The sequence below is a fragment of the Lynx rufus genome, unplaced genomic scaffold (genome assembly GCF_022079265.1).
Source record: "Lynx rufus isolate CCGP_SWC_20201006 ecotype Redwood Valley unplaced genomic scaffold, mLynRuf1.p SCAF_7, whole genome shotgun sequence".
NCBI classification, from domain to species: domain Eukaryota; kingdom Metazoa; phylum Chordata; class Mammalia; order Carnivora; family Felidae; genus Lynx; species Lynx rufus.
Window position 1 is genome coordinate 44,188,217 of NW_025814889.1, and position 22,972 is coordinate 44,211,188.

The 22,972-nt window shown below is 40.8% G+C and overlaps 1 protein-coding gene across 2 annotated transcripts; it reads left to right on the forward strand.

Moving 5' to 3' along the window:
- Positions 1-7,041: 7,041 nt before the first annotated feature.
- Positions 7,042-18,357, forward strand: TMEM52B (transmembrane protein 52B). 2 transcript variants are annotated; one of them, XM_047067048.1, is made up of 5 exons: positions 7,042-7,330; positions 9,430-9,473; positions 12,048-12,086; positions 12,625-12,791; positions 14,245-18,357. In XM_047067048.1, exons 1-5 carry the CDS (start codon positions 7,277-7,279, stop codon positions 14,484-14,486), a joined length of 546 nt encoding a protein of 181 aa, XP_046923004.1. In that variant the 5' UTR covers positions 7,042-7,276; the 3' UTR covers positions 14,487-18,357. The 2 variants fall into 2 exon arrangements, with proteins under 2 accessions (XP_046923004.1, XP_046923003.1); XM_047067047.1 differs by lacking the exons at positions 7,042-7,330; positions 9,430-9,473; positions 12,048-12,086 and having other exon boundaries at positions 12,270-12,791.
- Positions 18,358-22,972: the final 4,615 nt, after the last annotated feature.

The window sequence follows — 22,972 nt, forward strand, 5'->3', positions numbered from 1 at the left end:
AGTATTTATGGGCCGAATGATGGGATATCTGGAATTTGCTTTAAACTATGCCAGGGAAAAAAATAAAAGGAGGGGATACATAAAAGAACGTTGAAAAAATATGCATACATAAATAAAATATCTAGGAAACTATGAAGAAAAATCACTGATATTGACAGCCTAATTAGGATTCCGTTTCCCTCCTCCTCCTTGGATTTTTTATTTTCCCTTTTTCTGTGCCAGGTATCTGAGACCAAACTGAACATAGTTCATCTGTCACTTAAAGTTTTGCTTTGTGATACAGTTCACCAGAAAAGCTCAGCATGTAGCAAATATATCCTGGTCAAATCAGCTTGTAACAAATCAATGCTACTTACCTTTATCACGCAAGCGCTACCCAACGTCCCTTGACTGTAAGTGCCAGAAACCAAGATTGCTGCCTGAATTCACCATGGTGACTTTCACATAAATAGAATCTCAGGAAAGTGTTTTTGATAATGAATTAATAAATGCTGAAATTACATCTCAAGGAAGAGGACACTTTATCATTCCCCACAGTGACTCAATTATTTTGTATGCCATCAACATTCTAGTGGATTAAGATGAGATACAGATGTATACTTGTTGACATGGCACATTTTTCCTTTTTTAATGTTTATTTATTTTTGAGGGGGGGAGGGGCAGAGAGAGAGGGAGACACAGAATCTGAGGCAGGCTCCAGGCTCTGAGCTGTCAGCCCAGAGCCCGATGCGGGCTTCGAACCCACAGATTGTGAGATCATGACCTAAACGGAAGTCGGACGCTTAACGAACTAAGCCACCCAGGCATCTGGACATAGCACATTTTTCTTGTGAGCTAGTAACCTTTTATGGATTGTCCTAGGAAGAAGTGTCTTGGAAAGACATATGTGACCGTGTAGCTAAAACACCCAAAGATACACCCAGGACTAGAAAGAACAACATTCTTTGAAGGAGGCCTAAGATTGAGGTAGATTTCTCAGACTTCAGATATTCACCTTCACACCCCACCCACGAAACCAAGGACCAAATAATCATCCATTGTGCTTGGGGTCAATACTCATAAGATGCTCCCTAAGCAGTCTGGGACCTGGTGATGAGCTCTACAAATCCTGTACTCTCTTCAAATACATTTTTTTTTTCTTAAAAAATCCTCTGCACTTAATATCTATAGGTAAGATTGCCATCACTGTGGTAGAGTCCCCTTCCTAAGGAAAGAAAACAAAAACAAAAACCTCAAGGCAACCAGGCTGTATATGACAACATCCTTCACGATCTTGTAACATAAGACCACTTAATCAGACTACATATTTGTGTGTTACCGTTTATGGGAGACAAGGAAGTAGAAAATATATTTTAAAAACTATACCACATGGTGTTCGGGGCTCAGTTCTTCGGGTGCAAACCCAACTGAGGGGTGCCCACAGGAATAAAATTGCTTCCTGGAAAGAAAAGCCTCTGTGTCACGATTCTCTGTGCAAGAATCCTGCTACATCATCAGTTCCCCCCCCGCCCTCATTTTATATACTCTAATAGAGTACTCTATTGATTTTCCATTCCATTAAAGTTATTCCCTCTCTCCAACAAATTACAAGCTCTTTATGAGTAAAGTTGGATCCCCTCCTATTAAGAAAAGCTTATTCTTTCCTATTGCCCTGGAATACCATATAGGTTATAATATTCTGCAAACAGTAGGCAGTTAATACTTGAGATTCTTAGCTACTAAAACATCACCAGCATAAGCTGGATTTTGAAAATACAAAGGCATTTAAGGAAAATATGTCTTTGTTCTTTATTTTGAGAAAGTGGAGCTAATGCCCAGAAAATGTAAGAGATTTACTAAACGTCTCTTTTCTACCTGAAGCCAGACAAGAACTCAGCTCACTATTCTTCTTCTCCAACTTAATGCTCTGTAATTTTCATTTTTTTAATTTTAAAAAATTTTGTTTAAGTTTATTTATTTATTTTGAGAGAGAGAGAGAGTGAGAGCAGGGGAGGAACAGAGAAAGAAGGAGAGAGAATCCCAAGCAGGCTGTGTGCTGACAGATACGAGGCTCGAACTCACGAACTATATGAGATCATGACCTGAGCCGAAGTCAGACACTTAACCGACTGAGTCACCCAGGTGCCCCGAAACTCTGTAATTTTACTTTTTTCTTTCATTTTTTTAATGTTTATTTATTTTTGAAAGAGAGACAGAGTGCGAGTGGGGGAGGGCAGAGAGAGAGAGAGGGAGACACAGAATCCGAAGCAGGCTCCAGGCTCCGAGCTGTCAGCACAGAGCCTGAGATCATGGAGCCGATGTCAGACGCTTAACCCTTGACCAACTGAGCCACCCAGGTGCCCCAAATTCTGTAATCTTCGAACAGTGACTCCAGTGATGGTGCGTAATATGCGTCAACTTGTCTGGGCCACAGGGTGCCAAGATATCTGGTCAAACATTTTTCTGAGCTTCCCTGAGAATGTTTTTGGATGAGATTCCCATCTTAGTCAGTGGGGTAAAGATTTCCCTCCATAATGCGCATGGCCTCGTTCGATCTGTTGAAGGCCTGCATAGAACAAAGACACTAATCTTCCTCCAAATAAGAAAATATTCTCCAGCAGCCAGCCTTTGGGTTGGAACTTCACCTTGGCTCTCTTGGGTCTCAAGCCTGCTGCTCCACATTACAGATTCGGGCTTGCCGGTCTCCATAATTGCATGAGTCAGTTTCTTACCATACATCTTTCTCTATAAATATGCACCCTCTTATTGGTCCTGTTTCTCTAGAGGACCATGACTAACATAACTCCTCATTTCTTCCTTCTCCCCGTTCCTGGAAACCACCATTCTATTTTCTCTTTCTATGAACTTGACTACTCCAGGTACCTCATATAAGTGGAAACATACAATATCTGTCCTTTTGTGTCTGGCTTATTTCACTTAGATTAGGGCTTCACGATCTGTCTGTGCTGTAGTACGTCTCAGAAGTTTCTTTTTATTTTTTCTGATGTTTATTTTTGAGAGACAAAGACACAGAGCACCAGCAGAGGAGGGCCAGAGAGAGAGGAAGACACAGAATCTGAAACAGGCTCCAGGCTCTGAGCTGTCAGCACAGAGCCCGACGTGGGGCTGGAACCCACGAGCTGTGAGTTCATGACCTGAGCCGAAGTTGGACGCTTTACCGACCGAGCAACCCAGGCGCCCCATGAATTTTCTTTAAGGGTGAATAATATCCCATTGTATGTATATACCACATTTTGTTTATCCGTTCATCCATTGATGGACGTTTGGGTTTCAAAACCTGTGGGATAATTTCTACAATCTTTTTGTGGCAGATAGCTAGACGAAATTTACAGACTTTAACTAGTTCTCATTTCCTGCCCCCTGATGGTGTTCATGCCCTTGTGTAATCTTCTCCCCTTCAGTGTGGGTGGTATCCATGGTTTAGATGTGCCAAAGTGATAGAATGTATATGATTATGTATTTGTGATTACATAAGTTATAGTGTTTATTTTGCTAAAGTTTCTCTCCCTCCTCGTGGCCAGATTTAAAGAAGCAAGCTTACAGAAATCCTATAACCACAAAGAAATGAATTCCTGGGGTGCCTGGGTGGCTCAATCAGTTAAGCATCTGACTCTTGATTTTGGCTCAGGTCAGGATCTCAGTTTGTGAGTTTGAGCCCCACATCGAGCTCAGCGCCCTCTGTACTGGCAGCGAGGAGCCTGCCTGGGATTCTCTCTCTCTCCTTCTCTCTCTGCCCTTTCCATTCTTTCTCTCTCCCCTTTCCAAAACAAATACATGAAACATTAAAAAACAAAGAAATGAATTCCCGCCTGAGGTAGCTTGGAAGCATATCCTTCCCCAGTTGAGTCTTCTGATGGGAATACAACCCAGAAGACATCTTGACCTCAGCCTGTGAGACCCTAAGTAGAAGACCCAACCAATCTGTGCTCATACTTCTGATCCACAGACACTGTGAGATATATATATATATATATATATATATATATATATATAAAATGTGTGCTCATAAAATTTGTGGTAATGTGTTATATGGTATATAAAACTAATAATACTTTGATAAACTTAATCCCTTCTATTTTGTTAAATGCCCTTAAATCTAATCCTGAGTGTCAATGCCTCTGAGGTTGTCACTCAATGCTTACATTGCAATCTTGATTCATAAGATAGAGCACTTCCTGGTGGAGTCGTTGCAAGATGAAACTGATGTCTTCTGCTTTATTATCTATTTTTGAAGCTACGGGTGGGGCCCAACTCACTGCTCAACACTTTATAACTCATGCTTGGTGACTCACAGTAAAGATAGTCCTGGACTCTATTTCACTGAGGCACAGAAAGGAAGGGAATTCATGGTTGGTCATCTGACATAGGCAAGGTCAAAAGGAGAATAATCAAAGGGGCCAGAAACAAGTAATTTTTTAGCTCCACTTGTTACAAGTTTTGTATAACAATTTCCTGAGGCATAAGTGAAAGGCCTCTATGTACATGTACCCTCCATTGGTTCCACTCCAAGTCTTTAACAACCTGGTCAAAAGCTAATGATTCACAAACTTAATAGAACTACAAGATTGTGTAGGATTGAAATGAGGTCGTTCCCCTCCATCTCAGCCACCTTCCCTTCCAGTCTGTACCCTGTTTCGTCTTCCTACACGGATCCTCTCTCCTCTCTCAACATTCAGGATGTAGAGGTTTTGACAGGGACAGAACTGGGCGTTAAAATTGCCACAAGGCATAATCACTCTCATTAGGATAAACAAGAAGTTCTACTTCTCTGAAGAATAATCCAGTGAGGGAAAAAAAAAATGGCAGTAGTTATTCTAAGAAAGAATATTAACAAGGAGGTCATTAAAAGAATCGTGTTTTGTTCAAACCTGTTAGAAAGCTGGAGGGCAAAAAGGTGATGGCAATCACATGCAGGAAAGTGCAGTGGGGGCAAAGATCATGGTAATGGGCAAACCTGTTCACTCAGGTTTGGCTGGCATGATCGGGGAAGAGATGGCCAGAACATCAAGGGGAAATATTCAAAATTGGAATACCAGGAAAGCTAAAACATGGCCATGGTAATAAAACACTGACAGGACATCAGTTATTCAGCATATTGAAGGTGAAGGTCACTGGTAAAACTGAATGGAAATAAAGAGAATCCTAGTTAACACTTCTAAAATACTGGTTACATCAGGACAATTATGTGCATTTCACACACATTACCTTACTGAATCTCTATAAGTCTATGAAGTAACATTATTATTATTACCCCACTTTAGATAGAATGAAGCTGACCCAACAGGGATATAATAACTTGCCCAAGATTACACAGCTATTAAGTGAGAAAGCAGGTATTTAATCCCAGATAACCTAGCTAGGTTCTTAGCCATGATACTCTATTGTATCTCTGACAAGAGAGAGAGAAGGGAAAGATTAGTGATGTTATCATGTGCAGGGCACTCTAAATAGAAATAGAAATATTCCAATAAAAATCCTTCATGTCTTTGGTGGTATTTTCTCTATGAAACAACATCTAGGGCAAGTCAAGTGAGCATTCCTCTCCTTTTTGTAAAAGGGAAAATTAAGGCTTGGAGAAACGACATAATAATTTAGTAGAGAGCCAGGGATTTTCTGGTCTCCCGGTCCTATGAAATACTTCCCACCTTGCCAAGTTTTCTGCTGAGATTTGAAAAATACTCTTCATCTTAGCTCCGTCCTCCTTACTTTTTAAAAAATAACGCAATGATCATTTAGTTTTGGAACTTAATGTTATCTAATCACCAGGCTTTTCTGTCACTATTTGATTTCCTTAGCTAAGAGAGAAAGAGAAAAAAAAGTTATATTCTCCATGCTCATTTAATGCTGTGTGGGGACTCTTTGAATCAATCCCACCCCACAGTTGCCCTCAACAATCACTCAGTAAAATTAGATACGATCTAAAAGGTGGTTTTATTCAATTCTTACGAGACAGATATATGTATGTAAACTAATGTCTAATTTTCTTATGAAATACTTTGCACATTGAAGTTTTTTTTGAGATACTTTATGAAGTAAAGTATTTCTGACTTAAGTATAAATCACTTATACAGCATTCATTTGTTCCTATAGATATGTTTCTTTACAACTATTCCCTTGCCATGTTTGCTCATTTTAAAATTTTTGATGTTTATTTATTTTTGAGAGAGAGAGAGAGACATAGAGCGTGAGCAGTGGAGGGGCAGAGAGAGAGAAGGAGCCACAGAATCTGAAACAGGCTCCAGGCTCCGAGCTGGCAGCACAGAGCCCGACGCGGGGCTTGAACTCACAAACTGCGAGATCATGACCTGAGCTAAAGTCAGATGCTTAACCGACTGAGCCACCCAGACGCCCCGATGTGTGCTTATTTTTATTCCGACTTTAGATTTTATTTAAGAGAGAGAGACAGAGACAGAAACCTAAAGACCTATAGATCTTGGAACCCAGCTAAAACATTTTTTGTATGTGTCTGTCTGACTTATCTGTTTCAATGAGAACTGAAGTCAGGGTAGAGGGGAATTTCGTGGTCACCACCCAAACATTCTAATCTCCAAACCTGCTTTCCTCAAAGATGGGAGAGTTTTCCAGTCCATTTGTCAACCTCTCAGTCCTACTGCAATGGTTAAGAATAAATGACCCAGAACCAGGAGAGTTGATTATCAACATAGTAAAGGGGAGGGTTTCAGAGAGCAGGAGAGGAGGGTTAATCACATGGAGAAGGGGAGTGAATGGAGGTTGGCAATTATTCAACAGTCGCCCTGAAATGTGCTGGTGAAGGACCAAGAATATTACTCTTTTTCTGATGGAGACGAGAACTTGTTTGATCACCAGCAATCTGCCTTTGAGCCTCCTAAAGTTAAGTTTCTCACCACTGCCTAGAGAAATACATAATTCTGAGGACTGATGTGTCCTCCCTGAGTGTCTTCCTTTTGGGGACAGTGGGAGAAAGTTAAAGACCTACAGAAAGGATTACTAATAGGGAAGGAAGGAAGGCAGGGGGAAGCGAATGTAGATAACATAAAAACAGAGTAGAAATAGAGAAAGAAGCCAGGATGAAAGGGGAGAGAAAGACCACAGAAAATAAAAGCCCAAAGGAATAAGAGGACAGAACAAAAGAGAGTGAGAAAGAGCACGCGCGCGAGAAGAAGAAAACTGATTTACTGCTGAGAAAAGTTTGTCTCCTTAAGTCCTCTAGGTCCGGAAGTCAGACCTAGCACAGAGCATGGAAAGGAGGCAACAGACACCCAGTCCGTGATCCTGGAGAAGCGGTTCAGCCCCCATGGTGATGCAAGCCCAGGCCGTGACAGCCTCTGCCCTGGTGTATTTCATCCAGGTGAGTGTGAAAACACAAAAGTAAACCTTTGTTTGTTTGTTTGTTTCTCAGATAAATCGACTCTCAGAAGACCTTTGGGGGAAATGGATGAGAGGAAAGACACATATTGGACCAAAGGGGTCGTGGGGAAAGAATGACTCGAATGTTTCCTTAGTGTTATAGTGTTTCACGGTCCGTGAGTGGCTAATGACATCAGTGAAATGGGGGCGGGGGGGGGGGGAGTAGTGGCAGAAATTAGGGTAACCGGAGATACATGCAGAATAGCTATGGTAATTCGGAAGGGCCACTTATCGATATTTCTTTTAGCATCGTATCACCCATCCCTCAAAATCCCAAATGTATTCTCAAAAAGAATGACACAGTTTCCCTGAATGGAGTTTCCACATCAGCACTGGTACAGTTCTAACAGCTTAGGTGCCTCCGGATCAGAAATCAGTTAACAGAGGAAAAACTCTTTCGAAATACTTTGGACTTTTTATTTCTCGCCACTAAAAATCAGAAGGCCCTAAGTAACTCATTAGCTGAAAAAAGGGTCATTAGACTGATGATCCTGGACAACTGTCAAGGGGAAGTTTGCATAGCTAGCAAGGGATGGACTGTCTGTTTTGATTTCTATGTCCTCGTTAAAATAATGTCTGCAAATCCATTTCTTTCTTCTTGTATTTTCCTTTTGCTTCCTCTTCATTTCCTTGCTTTTCCCTTTCCTTCTTGCCTCTTCTTTTTTTCTCTCCTTTTTCTTTCCTCTTCTTCTTTCCCCTTCTTTCTTCTTCTCCTTCTCCTCCTCCTTCTTCTTCCTCTTTTCCTTTTCCTCCTCCTCCTCCTCCTTCTTCTTCTCCTCCTCCTTTTCCTCCTCCTCCTCTTCCTCCTCCTCTTCCTTCTCCTCCTTCTCCTTCTTGCAATAATACCCAAACGAAGTATTTTATCTGTTTGGCACGTTAAACTTTTCTTACCTTTAGTCAGGAAAAAGAAACACAGAACCAGGGCTGGGCTGAGAAAATACACTTTGTCACCCTTAGTGACCAACCATTTTAAAATAAAAAAAGAGACAGAGAGAGAGATTCTCAAATGTTGTCTGCAGAAGACACCTGGTTAATCCTTTTACAAACCCTTTTTGCCTGATGTATCGTGATAGTGTGTGTCCCCTCTCGCTTCCATAAACTCGCAATGAGCACAACTCTCTGTTCCTTGTTGAGGGCCTTTGTGGTTTTGTTGTTGATTTCCTGGAAATATTAAGTCATTCAAGTTACAGGAAGAGAGATACAGTCTCTGAATGCAAGTTTCTCTATTTGGGGAGAAAGTCAACTGAGATACAAGGTAAAAAAGGAGTAGAAGCTTTCATTATTGTTAGCAGAAGGGACTTGCTAGCAATACCGAGGAGTCGTTAGAGCAGATTTATCCCTTGTTCTATTAATTCATTCAACGCGTGTATAGGATAAAGACTGATCTGAATTCTGGCTACCTCAGTGGGAGCACACAGTTGGTCATGTTAACTTAAATTCCTTTGCCTCCGTCACTTAATCTTTCAAAATAAGGTTAAGTATACCCACCTACATGATTATTGCAATGAAATGTTAAGACATTCTTAGCTGACTGGCGTATCGTAGCCACTGAATAAATAAAATTGTTCCCTTCCTTTGTCCCCTTCTCTTTTTTCCTATAGTGTGTTATTGATGCACTAAGGGAATAAAAAAGAGGAGTGGTCTAGAATGCAATTTGTAACTGGGAGAGAATTAGGAAGACAATAACAACATCCTGAGGGACAGATCAGGAAATTTCTAGGACAAACAAATTGATTTAAATGCTGCCTAAGGTGTAATGCTCACCCACCTCCAAAAAGCAAAACAAAACCATAACCTCCCCCCGCCCAAAGCCAAGATATTTGTTCCTCCAGGTTCTCCCATTTCAAATCTAATAATCAGCGGGCATGGGAGCAATGAAAACCAACAATCCTCAACCTGCCTGACCCTCTGACCTCGTCCTCATATTTTCCCGGCTGTCACCATGCAATCTAACAACGCAGAGTCATGAGGAACAGTCGATAGGCTGCTGAGCAGAGCAATGAGACATTTCCCTGTCTGAGACTATTTCCCTTCCTACAGCTTCCTCGGGCAAGATGTGAGGAGAACTGTGTGAGTCCTGAACAGTAAGTATCTGAGACCCGACTGGGAAGCAGGAGAAACAGACAAAAACATTAGTACCCAAAACAGGGTCAAAGGGTCATCAGATATCTGTGACTTCCCTTTATCTTTACTTACATGGCCATCAGCCCACTAATCACAGACAGGGTTATCCAAAAATAAAGACACGCACCAGGGTGTCGTCCTAAGTACTTAAAATAAAATCACTGACAGCATTTCCCCCCCCACGGCCAATCTTCCCCTTAAAACATCGGAATTAACCTCCGTTTATATAGTCACAGAGATTTGCAAAAGGTTTTCTCGCCCATGCTTCTTCGTGACTCATCAAGACAGACTGGGTTCAAAAATCTCATCCTGGGCAGATAAGTTTGGGTAATTCCAAAGTAGCATCACCACCTGAGGTATGAAAAGCATTTTCCGTATTTTAGGGCATATCACTATTTTTTTTTTCTAAATTTTTCTTTATTAGTTTTCTTTATTTTTGAGAAGCAGAGAGAGACAGAGCCAGAGCGTATGTGGGGCAGGGGAGCAGAGAGAGAGGGAGACACAGAATCAGAAGCAGGCTCCAGGTTCTGAGCTGTCAGCACAGAGCCCGATGCGGGGCCCGAACCCATGAACCGTGAGATCATGATCTGAGCCGAAGTCGGACGCTCAACCAACTGAGCCACCCAGGCGCCCCGGGCATATCACTATTTAATGCACATGTCATTTAGCTATGACTCTGAGGTCATTATCCCTTAATCTAAAACTATCACGATTAGGTCTTACATAGACACAGAGGACACACAAGGGGAAGAGATTCATTTCATTTGGAGGTAAATTACTTAAAAAAAAAAAAAAGAAGCAGGGCCAGTTGGAACAAAACAGTTGCTCAGCGTGAAGGAAAACACATATTTAGCCATGGGAAGGGTTTCTCAATAGCTAAGTCTGTTAAACCCAGGGGAAATGGTGGTGGTGGCCTTGACTGCTTGTCACACTGTCTGAGGTTTTAGACACCTACCAGTATAGGAAGAGTCCGTTTTTGTTTTTAGCTGTTATGTTCTTTATTATTATTTTTTCCATTTTTATTTAACTTATTTTTTAAATTTGTATCCAAGTTAGTTAGCACAGAGTGCAACAACAATTTCAGGAGTAGATTCCTTAATGCCCTTTACCCATTGAGCCCATTCCCCCTCCCACACCCCCTCCAGTAACCCTCTGTTTGTTCTCCATATTTAAGAGTCTCTTATGTTTTGACCCCCTCCCTGTTTTTATATGATTTTTGCTTCCCTTCCCTTATGTTCGTCTGTTTTGTCTCTTAAAGTCCTCATAAGAGTGAAATTATATATCTGTCTTTCTCTGACTGACTACTTTCGCTTAGCATTATACCCTCTAATTCCATCCACATAGTTGTGAATGGCAAGATTTCATTCTTTTTGATTGCCAGGTAATACTCCACTGTAGGTGTGTGTGTGTGTGTGTGTGTGTGTGTATACCACATGGAAGAATCATTTTTAACACAGTGAGAATTGTAACATTGTAGAGCAAGAAGAGGCTTTAAATAAATGGGGAATGTGAGAAAACCTACAGGAGACACTATTTATTGAAAAAGCAAACTATATGTTACAAATGTACAACCGAAAAGAGGAGGTAGAAGTGAATTTCAATGGGTTTCAATAGCTCAGTGTATCAGAAAGTATAATTAAATTTGTTTATCTTAAAAAAAAATTTGTTCCTCTTCAAAGATAAATAGTTCCTCTCTATCCCCTTTGTACTCCTGAGCTTACCCCACAATTCCTTCTCCCCTGCAATCCATATATTTTTCATCCCTAGAGAGAAAATTTATAATTGCCATTATTACTTCAGTTAATTTAATTAACTTCCGACACAGCGAAGTTGGGCTTGACAGTTTTGTCCCTTCCCGTTTGGCTTCAGTGGGTGTGCATATCAGTTTTGATCGTGGATGTGAAAGTTCAGGTTTTTTTCTTTTATGGTGAGAGTTTTTCTGGTGGCCCTTGCGACAATTGACAGCACGTAAATTACAAACTTCACTGCACCGCTTTCGTCTTATAACTAAAATTTTCTTTCTGTTTAAATTTTACTGATCGCTAATGTATCCAAACGTCAACTTTTATATCCATTTTCAAACTTTGTAAACTCACATTCCAGGCTCTTCCCTGATAATTGTCCTCGTAACAGTTTATAGTGGTCACGACTACCCTTTCTATAAACGCTGTTTTCATAATCACTACTCTAGTCGGTCTTATAGTGCTTTACAAAAGTATTTACACCATGCCATCTGTAATATAAAATTCTTCTTAAGGCGTCCCATTTTGTAATATGTTCCGCTGGTTATACTGAAGTCACTATAACTTGTATGTTAACTAACTGGAATTAAAACACAAACTTAAAAAAAAAGTATACACACACACACACACACATACACACACACACATATATATGTTGTGATGCTTTTATTATAACAAGGTAACATTATCGCATTGTAACTCATATTTATGATTCTGGAACTACAGTAGGCATTGACTATATTTTTATTACAGAAAAAAAAAACTCCAAACACCTTTATTCTTTCTCCATAGTTGCCTGACCACAGATTGGGTACATCTCTGGTATATATGGTAAGTTCCAACTCTAATACCCAGAAAGACATCTCAAAGGAACTTTCTTTTTCTCAAGGGCATTTGTTTTTTTTTATCTATTTATTTTTTAGTTTTTAAATATACTGATGGCAGGAAAAAAAAAAAACGTATGAGACACCCAGTGTACTTAACCTTGCATCCCACGGAGTCAAGTTTCTTTACCTCATTGTTAACTATGTGACAATATGCCAGGATTTCCTATTTCAATACCTTCTCCTCGGTCAACATCGAAAGGTTATTGTGTATTTTCTCAGCGTTAGCTCCAGAAATTTCTACAGGAAGGAGGATACTTTCTACGGTAGAAACAGACCCTCCACACCGCATTAAATCTCTTCTTGTTTTAACGAACCGATTCAGTCTTGCTGACGAATACGTGTATGTGTATAAAGAAGTATTATGGTCATTCCATAAAATATTCAAACAAAGTCAGAGTGCAGACACTGAAGGCCGATTATTTCCCAGGGCTGGGAAACACACCAGACCCCAGGGCGGTCACTGCCCCGTGGTCATCTTGCAGGTTGCTGGTGGTCATTGGCGGGCTGCTGCTTCTGTGTGGCCTGACTTCTGTGTGCTTCCGCTGCTGTCTGAGTCGCCAGCAAAACGGGGAAGAGGAGGGCCGGCCTCCCTATGAAGTGACAGTCCTGGCTTTTGATCATGACAGCACTCTCCAGAGCACTATCACTTGTGAGTACTGTGACATTATAACACTGGACGGGGATTAAAAGAACCATCAGGACAGAGCAACGGATATAGAAACAAGGACTGAATCATATTTTTTAGAAACTGTTTGAAATTAAAAAAAAATTATATATATATATATATATATATAATTTTTTTTTTCGAGAGACAGAGAGAGCATGAGCCAGGGAGGGGCAGAGAGAGAGAGAGAAAAAGAGAGAGAGAGTACGAAACAGGCTCCGCACTGTCAGCACAGAGCCTGACGTAGGGCTCCAACTCACAAACTGCGAAATCATAACTTGAGCCATGAGACCCTGACCTGAGCCAAAGTGAGATGCTTAGCCGGCTGAGCCACTCAGGCACCGCTGAAGAGTACTGAAGATTCTAGAATTCAGGACCATTCTAATTTCAGGGAACCTGATGGTGTGGTGACCTGGGCTCATGCTGATGCTGTCTTCTCCAGTAGTAGTCGGACTCATGATAGAGTGAAGAAGTAGAACGTTGGAGAAAACATTGGGAATGTTTCATAGGAAGAGTTACCCAGTCTATAAACTTATTTTGATAAAACAATTTTAAACCATGAGTGTATCCCTTTTTTCAAAAATGTCTTGGATTTTGTGAGAACTTGTATCTTCTATTACCAATATATATTTATTTTATCTCTCTGGAGAAATTAGCCACGAGTGCTTTCAACCCTTTGTTCTGTAGAGTATCTATGGATATACTTAAGGAGTGGCTTACTATTCCCTTGAGGATCATAAAACACTTTCCTTTATCTCCTTCGGTTCTCTTCTTTATATTATATTTATATAAAAGCCGGTGGCCCAACATTGTGATATTTATTTTGAAAAAAAATATGTTTGCTGTTCACCTTTCCTGCTTTTCTTATGGTCATTTTAGAGAACAGAGAAATAAGACAGAAATAAATATTTCTAAGGAGTCTGCATTATCAGTGCATTGGATGGGGCGCCTGGGTGGCGCAGTCGGTTAAGCGTCCGACTTCAGCCAGGTCACGATCTCGCGGTCCGGGAGTTCGAGCCCCGCGTCAGGCTCTGGGCTGATGGCTCAGAGCCTGGAGCCTGTTTCCGATTCTGTGTCTCCCTCTGTCTGCCCCTCCCCCGTTCATGCTCTGTCTCTCTCTGTCCCAAAAATAAATAAACGTTGAAAAGAGAAAAATTTATCAGTGCATTGGTGTAAAGTCTATAAAAGGGAAAGGACGGGGCTGTGAGATATGGGAACACAATTTAGATGAGCCGAGGACCCCGGAGAAGACAGGCTCTTTTAGCAGAGTGAAGCTGGTTTCTAAACAGCCCTCGCGGGATTTTCATAACATCTGTGGCCGAGAGTGACAATGAGTTTGGACACTTGCTAAAAACGAAGGGAAATTAAGTGTGTTGTAAGTCCCTGATTTCTGAGGATGCCGCATTTTCTTTAGCTCTATTCCTTCTTTTCTCGCCAGCCTTGCAGTCGGTATTTGGCCCTGCAGCTCGAAGAATCCTGGCTGTGGCTCACTCCCACAGCCCCCTGGGCCAACTGCCTCCCTCTTTGGACACCCTCCCAGGGTATGAAGAAGCTCTTCACATGAGTCGCTTCACCGTTGCAAGGTGTTGGCCGAAAACACCTGACCTTCCCCCAGTGCGAGAAGAAAAGCAGCTGTCTCCAGTGGACGAGTCTCCTCGAGCAGGACCCTCTTCCAACTGATGGGAATTCTGATTTTATAAATGGGGTGGGGGGGATCCCCAGGGTAGCCACAGACAGACAATGGGACATTTTTCCCCCTAACTTTTGGAAGATTTAGGATGACGACTATACATTATTCAGTGGGAAGGATGGCTTCCCACTCTTCGTTTCCAGCCACGTGTATTTTCTAACACGGAATGCTCTAACTGGGAACTCTAATTCTTTATCCAGTGGCCAGAATTTGCAACTAACCTCTAGTAATGCTGACTACTCCTGAACCAAGAAAGCATCAAAAGTACCTTGAATGCCTATAGCTATTGAGTTCCTTTGCCTATGGGATACTGCAGGTGGTTTTTCTTTCTGCCAGCTGTAACGCAAGAGTAGATTGTGGCACATTTGAGGAGAAAGACAAGAGTGTAGGCACAGCCATAGGCATGAATGCACTGAAGCCGTGAATTCTTCCTCTTGAGAGAACATTCACTTTTCTACTGAATGCCAGTGACACTCTTGGCATCATAATACCTAATACCTAAGTGGACCCAGGTAATCGTAATACCTAAGTGGACGTTCAGGATCCAGGGGTAGGATTGCAGACACGGGCTAAGGGAACAGAGTACATACGGTATCCAAGTGCTGAATATCAAGGTCTTTCCTCCACCCTGGTCCTACTCTCTAGCAGTATGAGAAACTTCATGGAGTGCAGTAACACTTTCTATTAATTTCTCAGTGTTTCTGCCTTGCAAACACATGCACGCACACGCACGCACGTGCACGCCTGCCACAGACACACGCAGTCTTTTCTCTAAAAGAATGGCATTGTTTCGCGTTCTCTTTCTGGCTTACCCCTTAAAGCCAGGTTATCTATAGTGGCCCACACTAGTCTCTAGGAGTGGCCTTCACTGCCACCTCGTGGCCATGGTAGAAAATGTCGTCTCCTATTTGAGCCGATCTGCACCCCTCTCCAGTTCTTGGGAGTAACTAACTGAACTCAGCCCGGATGGCATCCTAACGTGTCGTGCTAAGCTGTCCGCCTGAAATACTACTGGACAATTGGGGATATGATGTATTGTTACTGGACAACTGAGAAAGTAAAGTGTATTGGGGAAAAATTACTTGCCAGTGACCTTAGATAAATCATTGAAAATCTTTAAAGGAGTTTCCTCATCTGTAAAATAGGGGATAATAACACCTCCAAGGATTGTTGCGAGGCTCAAATAAGCTAGATACAAATGACAAGATTTGTAAAGTATTATGCACATGGATTTGCTGCTCTTAATATTGACATCTAATTTTCACCTGGCTACTGTGATTCTGAGAATTGTGCTCTCATTTGTTCTTTGGCCACCCAGCTTGTTAGGTTACCGCTAAGTCACGCTGGAAGTCACTTTTATTCGTCAATAAATATCTGTCGATTGAGGTTAACGACCAATGATATGTGATTCCTTTTAAAATAGTCTGTGTAGAGGGAAGGGATGTTTGAGAAAACTCATTTATTTGGCAATTAGCTTCCTCACTGGGGGGAAGTCATAACCAGGGAAGAGCTGATTAGGATAGCACCTCATTAAATACACCCTTGGAATGTTCACTCAGCCCAAGGGGAAAACTGTTCTAATTGAGTATAACCTGCTGGAGATCTGAATTTATCCTGAGTCATTTATCACATTGCCTCTGGAAATTGTTAAAATGCATGAATTTTTAATAGACCCCGAGGTGGCCTTGTTTTGCTACTGCCAAAGGCATCACTTCATTATTACACATTCCATAAAATATTCTAGGCTCCTTCGTCCTTCAAGATACCACAGTCTTGAAGAAATTAAAATATCATCCGGTAGAAAAAAATCTTGGCAGAAATCCTGCCTATAAGTATCTTATTCTAAAGAGATCTCTCAGCCCTACCTCTCCCCTCTCCCTCTCCCCTCTTCCCTCTCCTCAGACAGGCGGAATCTTCCATTCCTGTAACCCTCCCATTTTGTCAGAATATTAACACCCGCTTGGCTCTACTTCCTTCTCTACTCAATCTACCTGTTGATCAGTGTAATCACTTTCACCACTGTTCTCAGTTTTGTTTAACCCCCTTCTTACTTTTCTCGCACCTTTCCTTCAAACTTTAAACATTGGTTCAAGGAAGCGAGCGGATTTCTTCCCAAAGCCCACACTGCCGAGCAGTGCTGCAGAAAACCCAACACTAGTGAGAGAGGTCATGATAAGGTCATGGTCTCCAACACCACTTGAGTCATCTACCATTTCTTCTAGAGTTTCTTTATTTTATTTCTTTATTTTTATTTTTTTTAATATGAAACTTGTTGTCAAATTGGTTTCCATACAACACCCAGTGCTCATCCCAACAGGTGACCTCCTCAATGCCCATCACCCACCTTCCCCTCCCTTGACTGAAGCTTGAATCTGACCTTGACTCTGACTTGACTTAAGCTCATAGAGCTTAAGAAAAAGTCGAAAATACAATGGTAGCAAGCACGAATAGTGCAGAGAACCTGCATGAAAAGGCAGAATGAGGGAAGAACATTTTCAAAGATGGTGAAAAGTTTGATACGTGTGAGGAACTGAAAAAAGAGTAACTGATTATAGTAAGCAGAAAACGGAGTCTGAGAGGGAAAAGGAGTCTTGGGGGCAAGGAGTCTAGACTGTATTTTACATGCATTGAGAAACCATTGAAAATTTTAAACAGTGAGTCACTTGATGCAATTTGAATTTTAAGACAATGACTCTTGATGCTATAGGAGAATGGACTGGAGGAGGACAAGTATGAAAGCATGAAGACTAGATGGGAGGTATTGAAGAAGAGTAGACAAGATGTGACTGTGGCTAGGGATTGTGATTGTGGATAGCCCATGACTGTGGACTAACATGGTGATGTTGGAGGTGGAAATAGAGATAAACGTAGGGATTTGAAAGATACGTTGGAGGTAAGATCATCAATACTTGCTGATGGATTGAGTAGGGAAATGTAGTAAGGGAAAAGAGTGAAAAATAATTCCTAGATCATTGACCTGAGCCAATACATGGAAGGTGTAGCTGTTTATTAGGATGGGAAAGATTGGGCAAAACCAGGTTTAGGGGAAAACTCAAGTTACTGATTTCTAAAATGGGGAAGAGGCATTTTATTGACAAAATATATCCCAAGTTAATCTAAGGCAATGCCTACTTCACTAAAGCAGCAAAAAAGCACAGATGTGCCAATGAGAAAAATCAAAAGTTTTCTTTGAGATTGAATGAGGAAAGTCTTAATTTGTAAAACAAGAAGAGAAAAAGAAATTCCATATGAGGCCTTTATAATTTGCAGTATTTGTAAGATAATCCACTGTAAATGGCAGAGATTTTTGGATATGCCTATCTGGGACAGAGGGGTCTGAATAGGAAGATAAAAGTTCAGAACCCATCCAGTTAAAATGTCTATTTATATTGTGGAAATAATTCCAAATGGAATCAGGAAGTCTTGGAAGGGGAGCTCTCTTGAGTGTACCCCTCATTGTAGCCTACATAACCAGCAGGAAAAAGGAAGATAAGGATTATTTTAGCAAGTAGGACATTATAGCTCCTGATTTTTAGAAAAAGAAGGGAGACCCCTGCCTACCCCTGCAAGAAACAAACAAACAAACAAAAACCCACTAACCATCGCTTGCGGATGAGAAACTGCTACAACCTCAAACTCTTATCCTCCCAATAAACTTTTGTTCCAACAAACATTCCCAGTTTCCTCCTAAAATCTGATAAAAGCTGACCTTCCTTTTGTCTCTTTGGACTTACCTGTGATTCACCATAGCTTCCTGTTCTGAACTGCAATTCCTCCTCTGTACCCAAATAAACTCAGTTTTTTACTTAAATAAAATTCTCTTTGCTATGTTTAAAGTTAATAATATATGGTTGACCCTTAAACCCCAATTGGAGTTGAGTGGATCCACTTATACACGGATTTGTTTCAATACAATACAATACAATACAATACAACACAATACAATACAATACAATAAATGTATTTTGCTTTCTTATGATTTTCTCAATAACATTTTTTTCTCTAGCGTGCTTTATTGTAGAAATAAAGTATACATATAATATATATAGCATATATATAATATATATATGTAGCATGGGAAATATGTGTTAATCAACTGTTTATGTTACTGATAAGGCTTCCAGTCAATAGTAGGCTATCAGTAATTACATTTCGGGAAAATGAAAAGTTATGTGTGGATTTTTGACTGCGTGGGGGTCAGCACCGCTAACCCCTCCCTCACCTCCCACACTGTTCAAGGGTCTACTGTATATAGGTATAAATGAGATAATTAACTCCTCCTTCTTACCGTCATCCTTCTTCTTCCTCTTTCTTGGTCTTACTTTTTACTGGTTTCTTTCCTTCATTGTAATACTTGAATATGAATCATACATTTTAAAATGAGGAGGGCCTAGGTTTGAAGAAAAATGTCACAGGGTTAAGGCTTACACTAAGTAATTCAGATACTGAACTTGAAGACAATGAGGGTTACTTAATGTTTTATTAGCAGGAGAGTTCCATAATGTGATCAACATTTAAAAAGATATCTCAGTGAAAGTTTGAGGTCTTAGCTGAAACGTAAGCAAGTCAGGTCTTCATTTCAGCCAGGAACGTATTGTAAAAATCCCAGTGAAAGGTGGTCAGAGTCTGAAAAGGAACACTGGGGGTGGTGATGAAAGGGACTATAGTTTTATCTTCTTGTCAGCAGAATTCCAGGTTCTTTCGGTCTTTCTCTAGATCGTCCTTCTGACTTCAAGCAGTAGAGATTCTCTCCCACCCCCTTTTTAGCCCAAATGACACAACATTTATAAACCTTCTGCACCCTGCAATGAAGCTGCAACTGTCCGTCCTCTACAGCTTACTTTAGGTTTCTTGGAGTGATTACACTCCACAACCCCTCCCCTCCCCAACTTTTTCCATCGCTTTTCACTTGCCCCAGCTGAAACTTATACAAGGGACAGTGTCTAGTGGGATATCAGTATCTGAAAGGAGGTGTCTGTCCCTACATAGTGGGAGGAGGAGTTGTCTCCGACAGCGCAAATCTCTTAATCCAAGAGGGAGACCTGAAAGGCAGACGTATATTGATTTACACAAGGACACAAGGACCATACAGGCTCTCCTTCCTGGGGGAAGATGGGTCGGAGAAAGATTGACTGGGCAACGATGACTAGTTTTATCTGTGGTTCGGAGGCAAATAAAACAGTACAGGATGACTGTGTAGGAGAGGACAAACAATTGTCCCTTCACCTTTCTAGGTTCTTGGCTGAGACACCTCAGTATTAAAAAGAGAAATTAACGAAGGCAAAGGTAGAAACCTAATAACATGTATACCTCCTGTACACATGAAAGAGACCCAGGAAGATTGAGTAACTCCCTGAAATGGCCCAACCACCACCTTAAATATCATCTCCAGCTAAAGACAAAAGAAGACTGGGTGGGGTGGGGGGGGGGTATGAGAAGTCACCAGGAAAAGCCCAGTTAAACAAAAGTACGGTTGTTAAGCAGATTTATGTCACTGTCTTCTCCACTGATGAGAATCTCTCAGGATTTAGTCATCTGCCTCTTCCTGATACGGAAAGGGAAAAACACCGGTACACCTGTACATTTACCTTATAAATGTAAATGTCTCTTACAAAACTTTTACTCAGTTTTCAGAGTTATCCCGTGTCTGCTGTCTCTTAAAAGCAACCGGCTTAGGACAATCCTTAAGCCAAAGAGACATATTTTGAGGTGGCAATTCTACCACCTTTCACCTGCTTCCAGTCCACATCTAGACCATGAAGTACAGTATTGAATCTTATTGAGTTGGCCTTATAGGTGTGGTCTATAAGACCTTTATTAGAGGGTCTGATTAGCTTATACATTAAGGGTAAACTTGTATACGAGGGTATGGAAATAAAGCAAAAACGGGATTTACGTAACAAATTGAGGAGGCTGAGGAGAAAAATTGCGAAGTCTGAAAATGGCAAGTCTTATTTTCTTTTCCTTGGGTAAGCAGATTGTCTGGAAGGCAATAAGGAGGCCAGGATGGGAAGTTTGCCCTTGAGCTGGCAGACTGACTGGGAAGACAATTACAGTGATATATGGATTGCCCAGGATACACTGAGACTTCAATTATGGGAAATATTTTACATGCTGTCTCTGAATAATGTTGGCCAGTGTCCCTCTTGGCACCTTTACCTTAGTTAACCTACAATTGCACTATTTCCCATCTCCGAATTCCTCATAATTTGAAGAGTTTGGAAAGAGTATCATGAACATGGTAACACTTGAGTTGAACTCTAAAGGATGATAGAATTTTAAGCGTCAAGTACACAGTATAAAAGCATTCTTTTTTCTTGTCTGTGAGTTGAGAAAAGCTGAGAATGTGAATCACGGAGAATGCTAAACATTCCAAGAGTGATATAATAGGAATGAATCTGGAAAGACAGGTTAGCATCTTTGCATGCGATCTTTGCAGATTGATCTTTATCCTGCATTCTATGAAAGCCATTGTGAAGTTCTGAAGAGAGAAAAGAGGTCATGTCACTTGGAAGATGCTTTGGCCGTTACCAGAGCATGAGTAAGAGGTGAGATCTGGAATACAAGGAGACCATTATTGTACTGAGCTACTCCGAAGACAATATTTCTCCCGTGTCTCTCATAAAAGCTTACTTGTCAACAAAGTTATGAAAGAAAGCCAATTTAAGTATAATGTCTCTTTTCTATATTTCAGCTTCTCGATACTTATTTTTTAATTGTTTCTGTTGCCCTTTGGTTATTGCTGTCCTTGTTTGACAAATGTTAGCAGTGTTCCAAGTGTCTAGACCTTTCTTGAATCCCAGTTTATATGTCAGAGTTGCCTTATATAGGATCTCCCCTGTACTTTCTTCTTGCACTAAAGTTAGAACCTGCTTTCCCCCACTCCACAATGTTAATACTAATCACCATAGGGGGCCAAGTTGAATATTGCCCTCTCCCTCTTCCAAAAGGGTCATAAATACAACTCAATGAATTCCAAAGTGGCTCATGGAAATTCAATTCAACGGGGACAGAAGTCCCTCAGGAGTCAAAAAAGTGATAAGCAATCATAGTCATTTAATTCTCCATTAATGATCAGCTTTGGAGGCTGAACTGCAGAGAAGTGAAATACTCTGCAGGGAGTGAGTGACTGAGCTGGACCTTGGACTCAACTTCTTTGGGTCTCAGACTCCAACCTGAAAACCCTTTTGCTCTTATTTTTAATATTTAAGCTTTATTCTTTTTAATCAAATGTAGACTTTCATGCAGATTAAAAAGTCAAACGGCTTTGCAAGGCTCATGAAGAGAAACAGTACCTCCTCACCATGCACACTTTTTCTACTCCCTACTTGGTAGCTCATCTTTTGAAACCTACATTTCTCCAAATACTTATGCATATGTTGCTATTCTTGATTTTTATTTTCAGTTTGGTGTATCACGCACTGACTTGCCGTTAAGGAAGAGGAAAGTGTAGCTGTTTTTCATCACCACCAGCTCCACCTTGGCTACCAAAACACATTGGAACATTTCTCGTTGCCCTCCCCCATCTTCCAAATATAGTTATATCATAATTTTGATTAAATGCGTTTATCGGGAAGCAGGAAAAAGACTATTAATGACTAAGTGCCTGAAATCAGGGTTTCATAGGTTAAAATTCCGGTTCTGTTCTTTACTCCCTGACCAATCTGGTTGTAGTCACTTCATCATTCTATGTTTCAATTTCCTCACCTGTAAAATGATGATAAGATGAGTACATATACATTATATTATTATGTGAGGATTGTGAGGGTTAATACACATGTACATCCTATATATAAAACACGTATGTTATACATTAAGCACTTTTACTATCTTGTAGATTATCTCTCTCACGTTAAATACAGTTTCCTACATCCCACATCTCTTCCCTTCTTGGTTTACTTCCTCCTTTGGGGAGTGCTTTCCGAAAACAGACACATAAGAAGTAAATTTTTGGAGAGCTTCTGTGTCTAAGTGATGTCTTGCGCTATCCTCATACTTAAATAGTAGTTTGACATAAAATTCTAGGAAGAAAATAATTTCCCTTAGGAATACTTACTTATTTATTTATGTATTCATTTATTTATGAGAGAGAGAGAAAGAGTGTGTGTGTGTGTGTGTGTGTGTGTGTGTGTGTGTGACTGTGGGAGAGGGGCAGAGGGAGAGAGGGAGAATCTTAAGAATCTTAAGAATGGCTCCATCCCATGACCCTGGGATCATGACCTGAGCTGAAACCAAGAGTACGGCACTCAACTGATTGAGCCACCCAGGCACCCCTCCCTTAGGATTTTAAAGGCGTAACTAGCTTTAAATAAAATCTGACCTCCCTCCCACATTTTCTGTATTCTCTGAGTCTCCTAGTTTCGAATGTCGGACCTCTAATTTACCTATCCTGGCCCCCTTCTTCATCTTTTTGTCCTGTTACTTTACTTTCTAAAAAAATCTCAACTGTCTTCTAATCCTTTTATTAAATTTTACC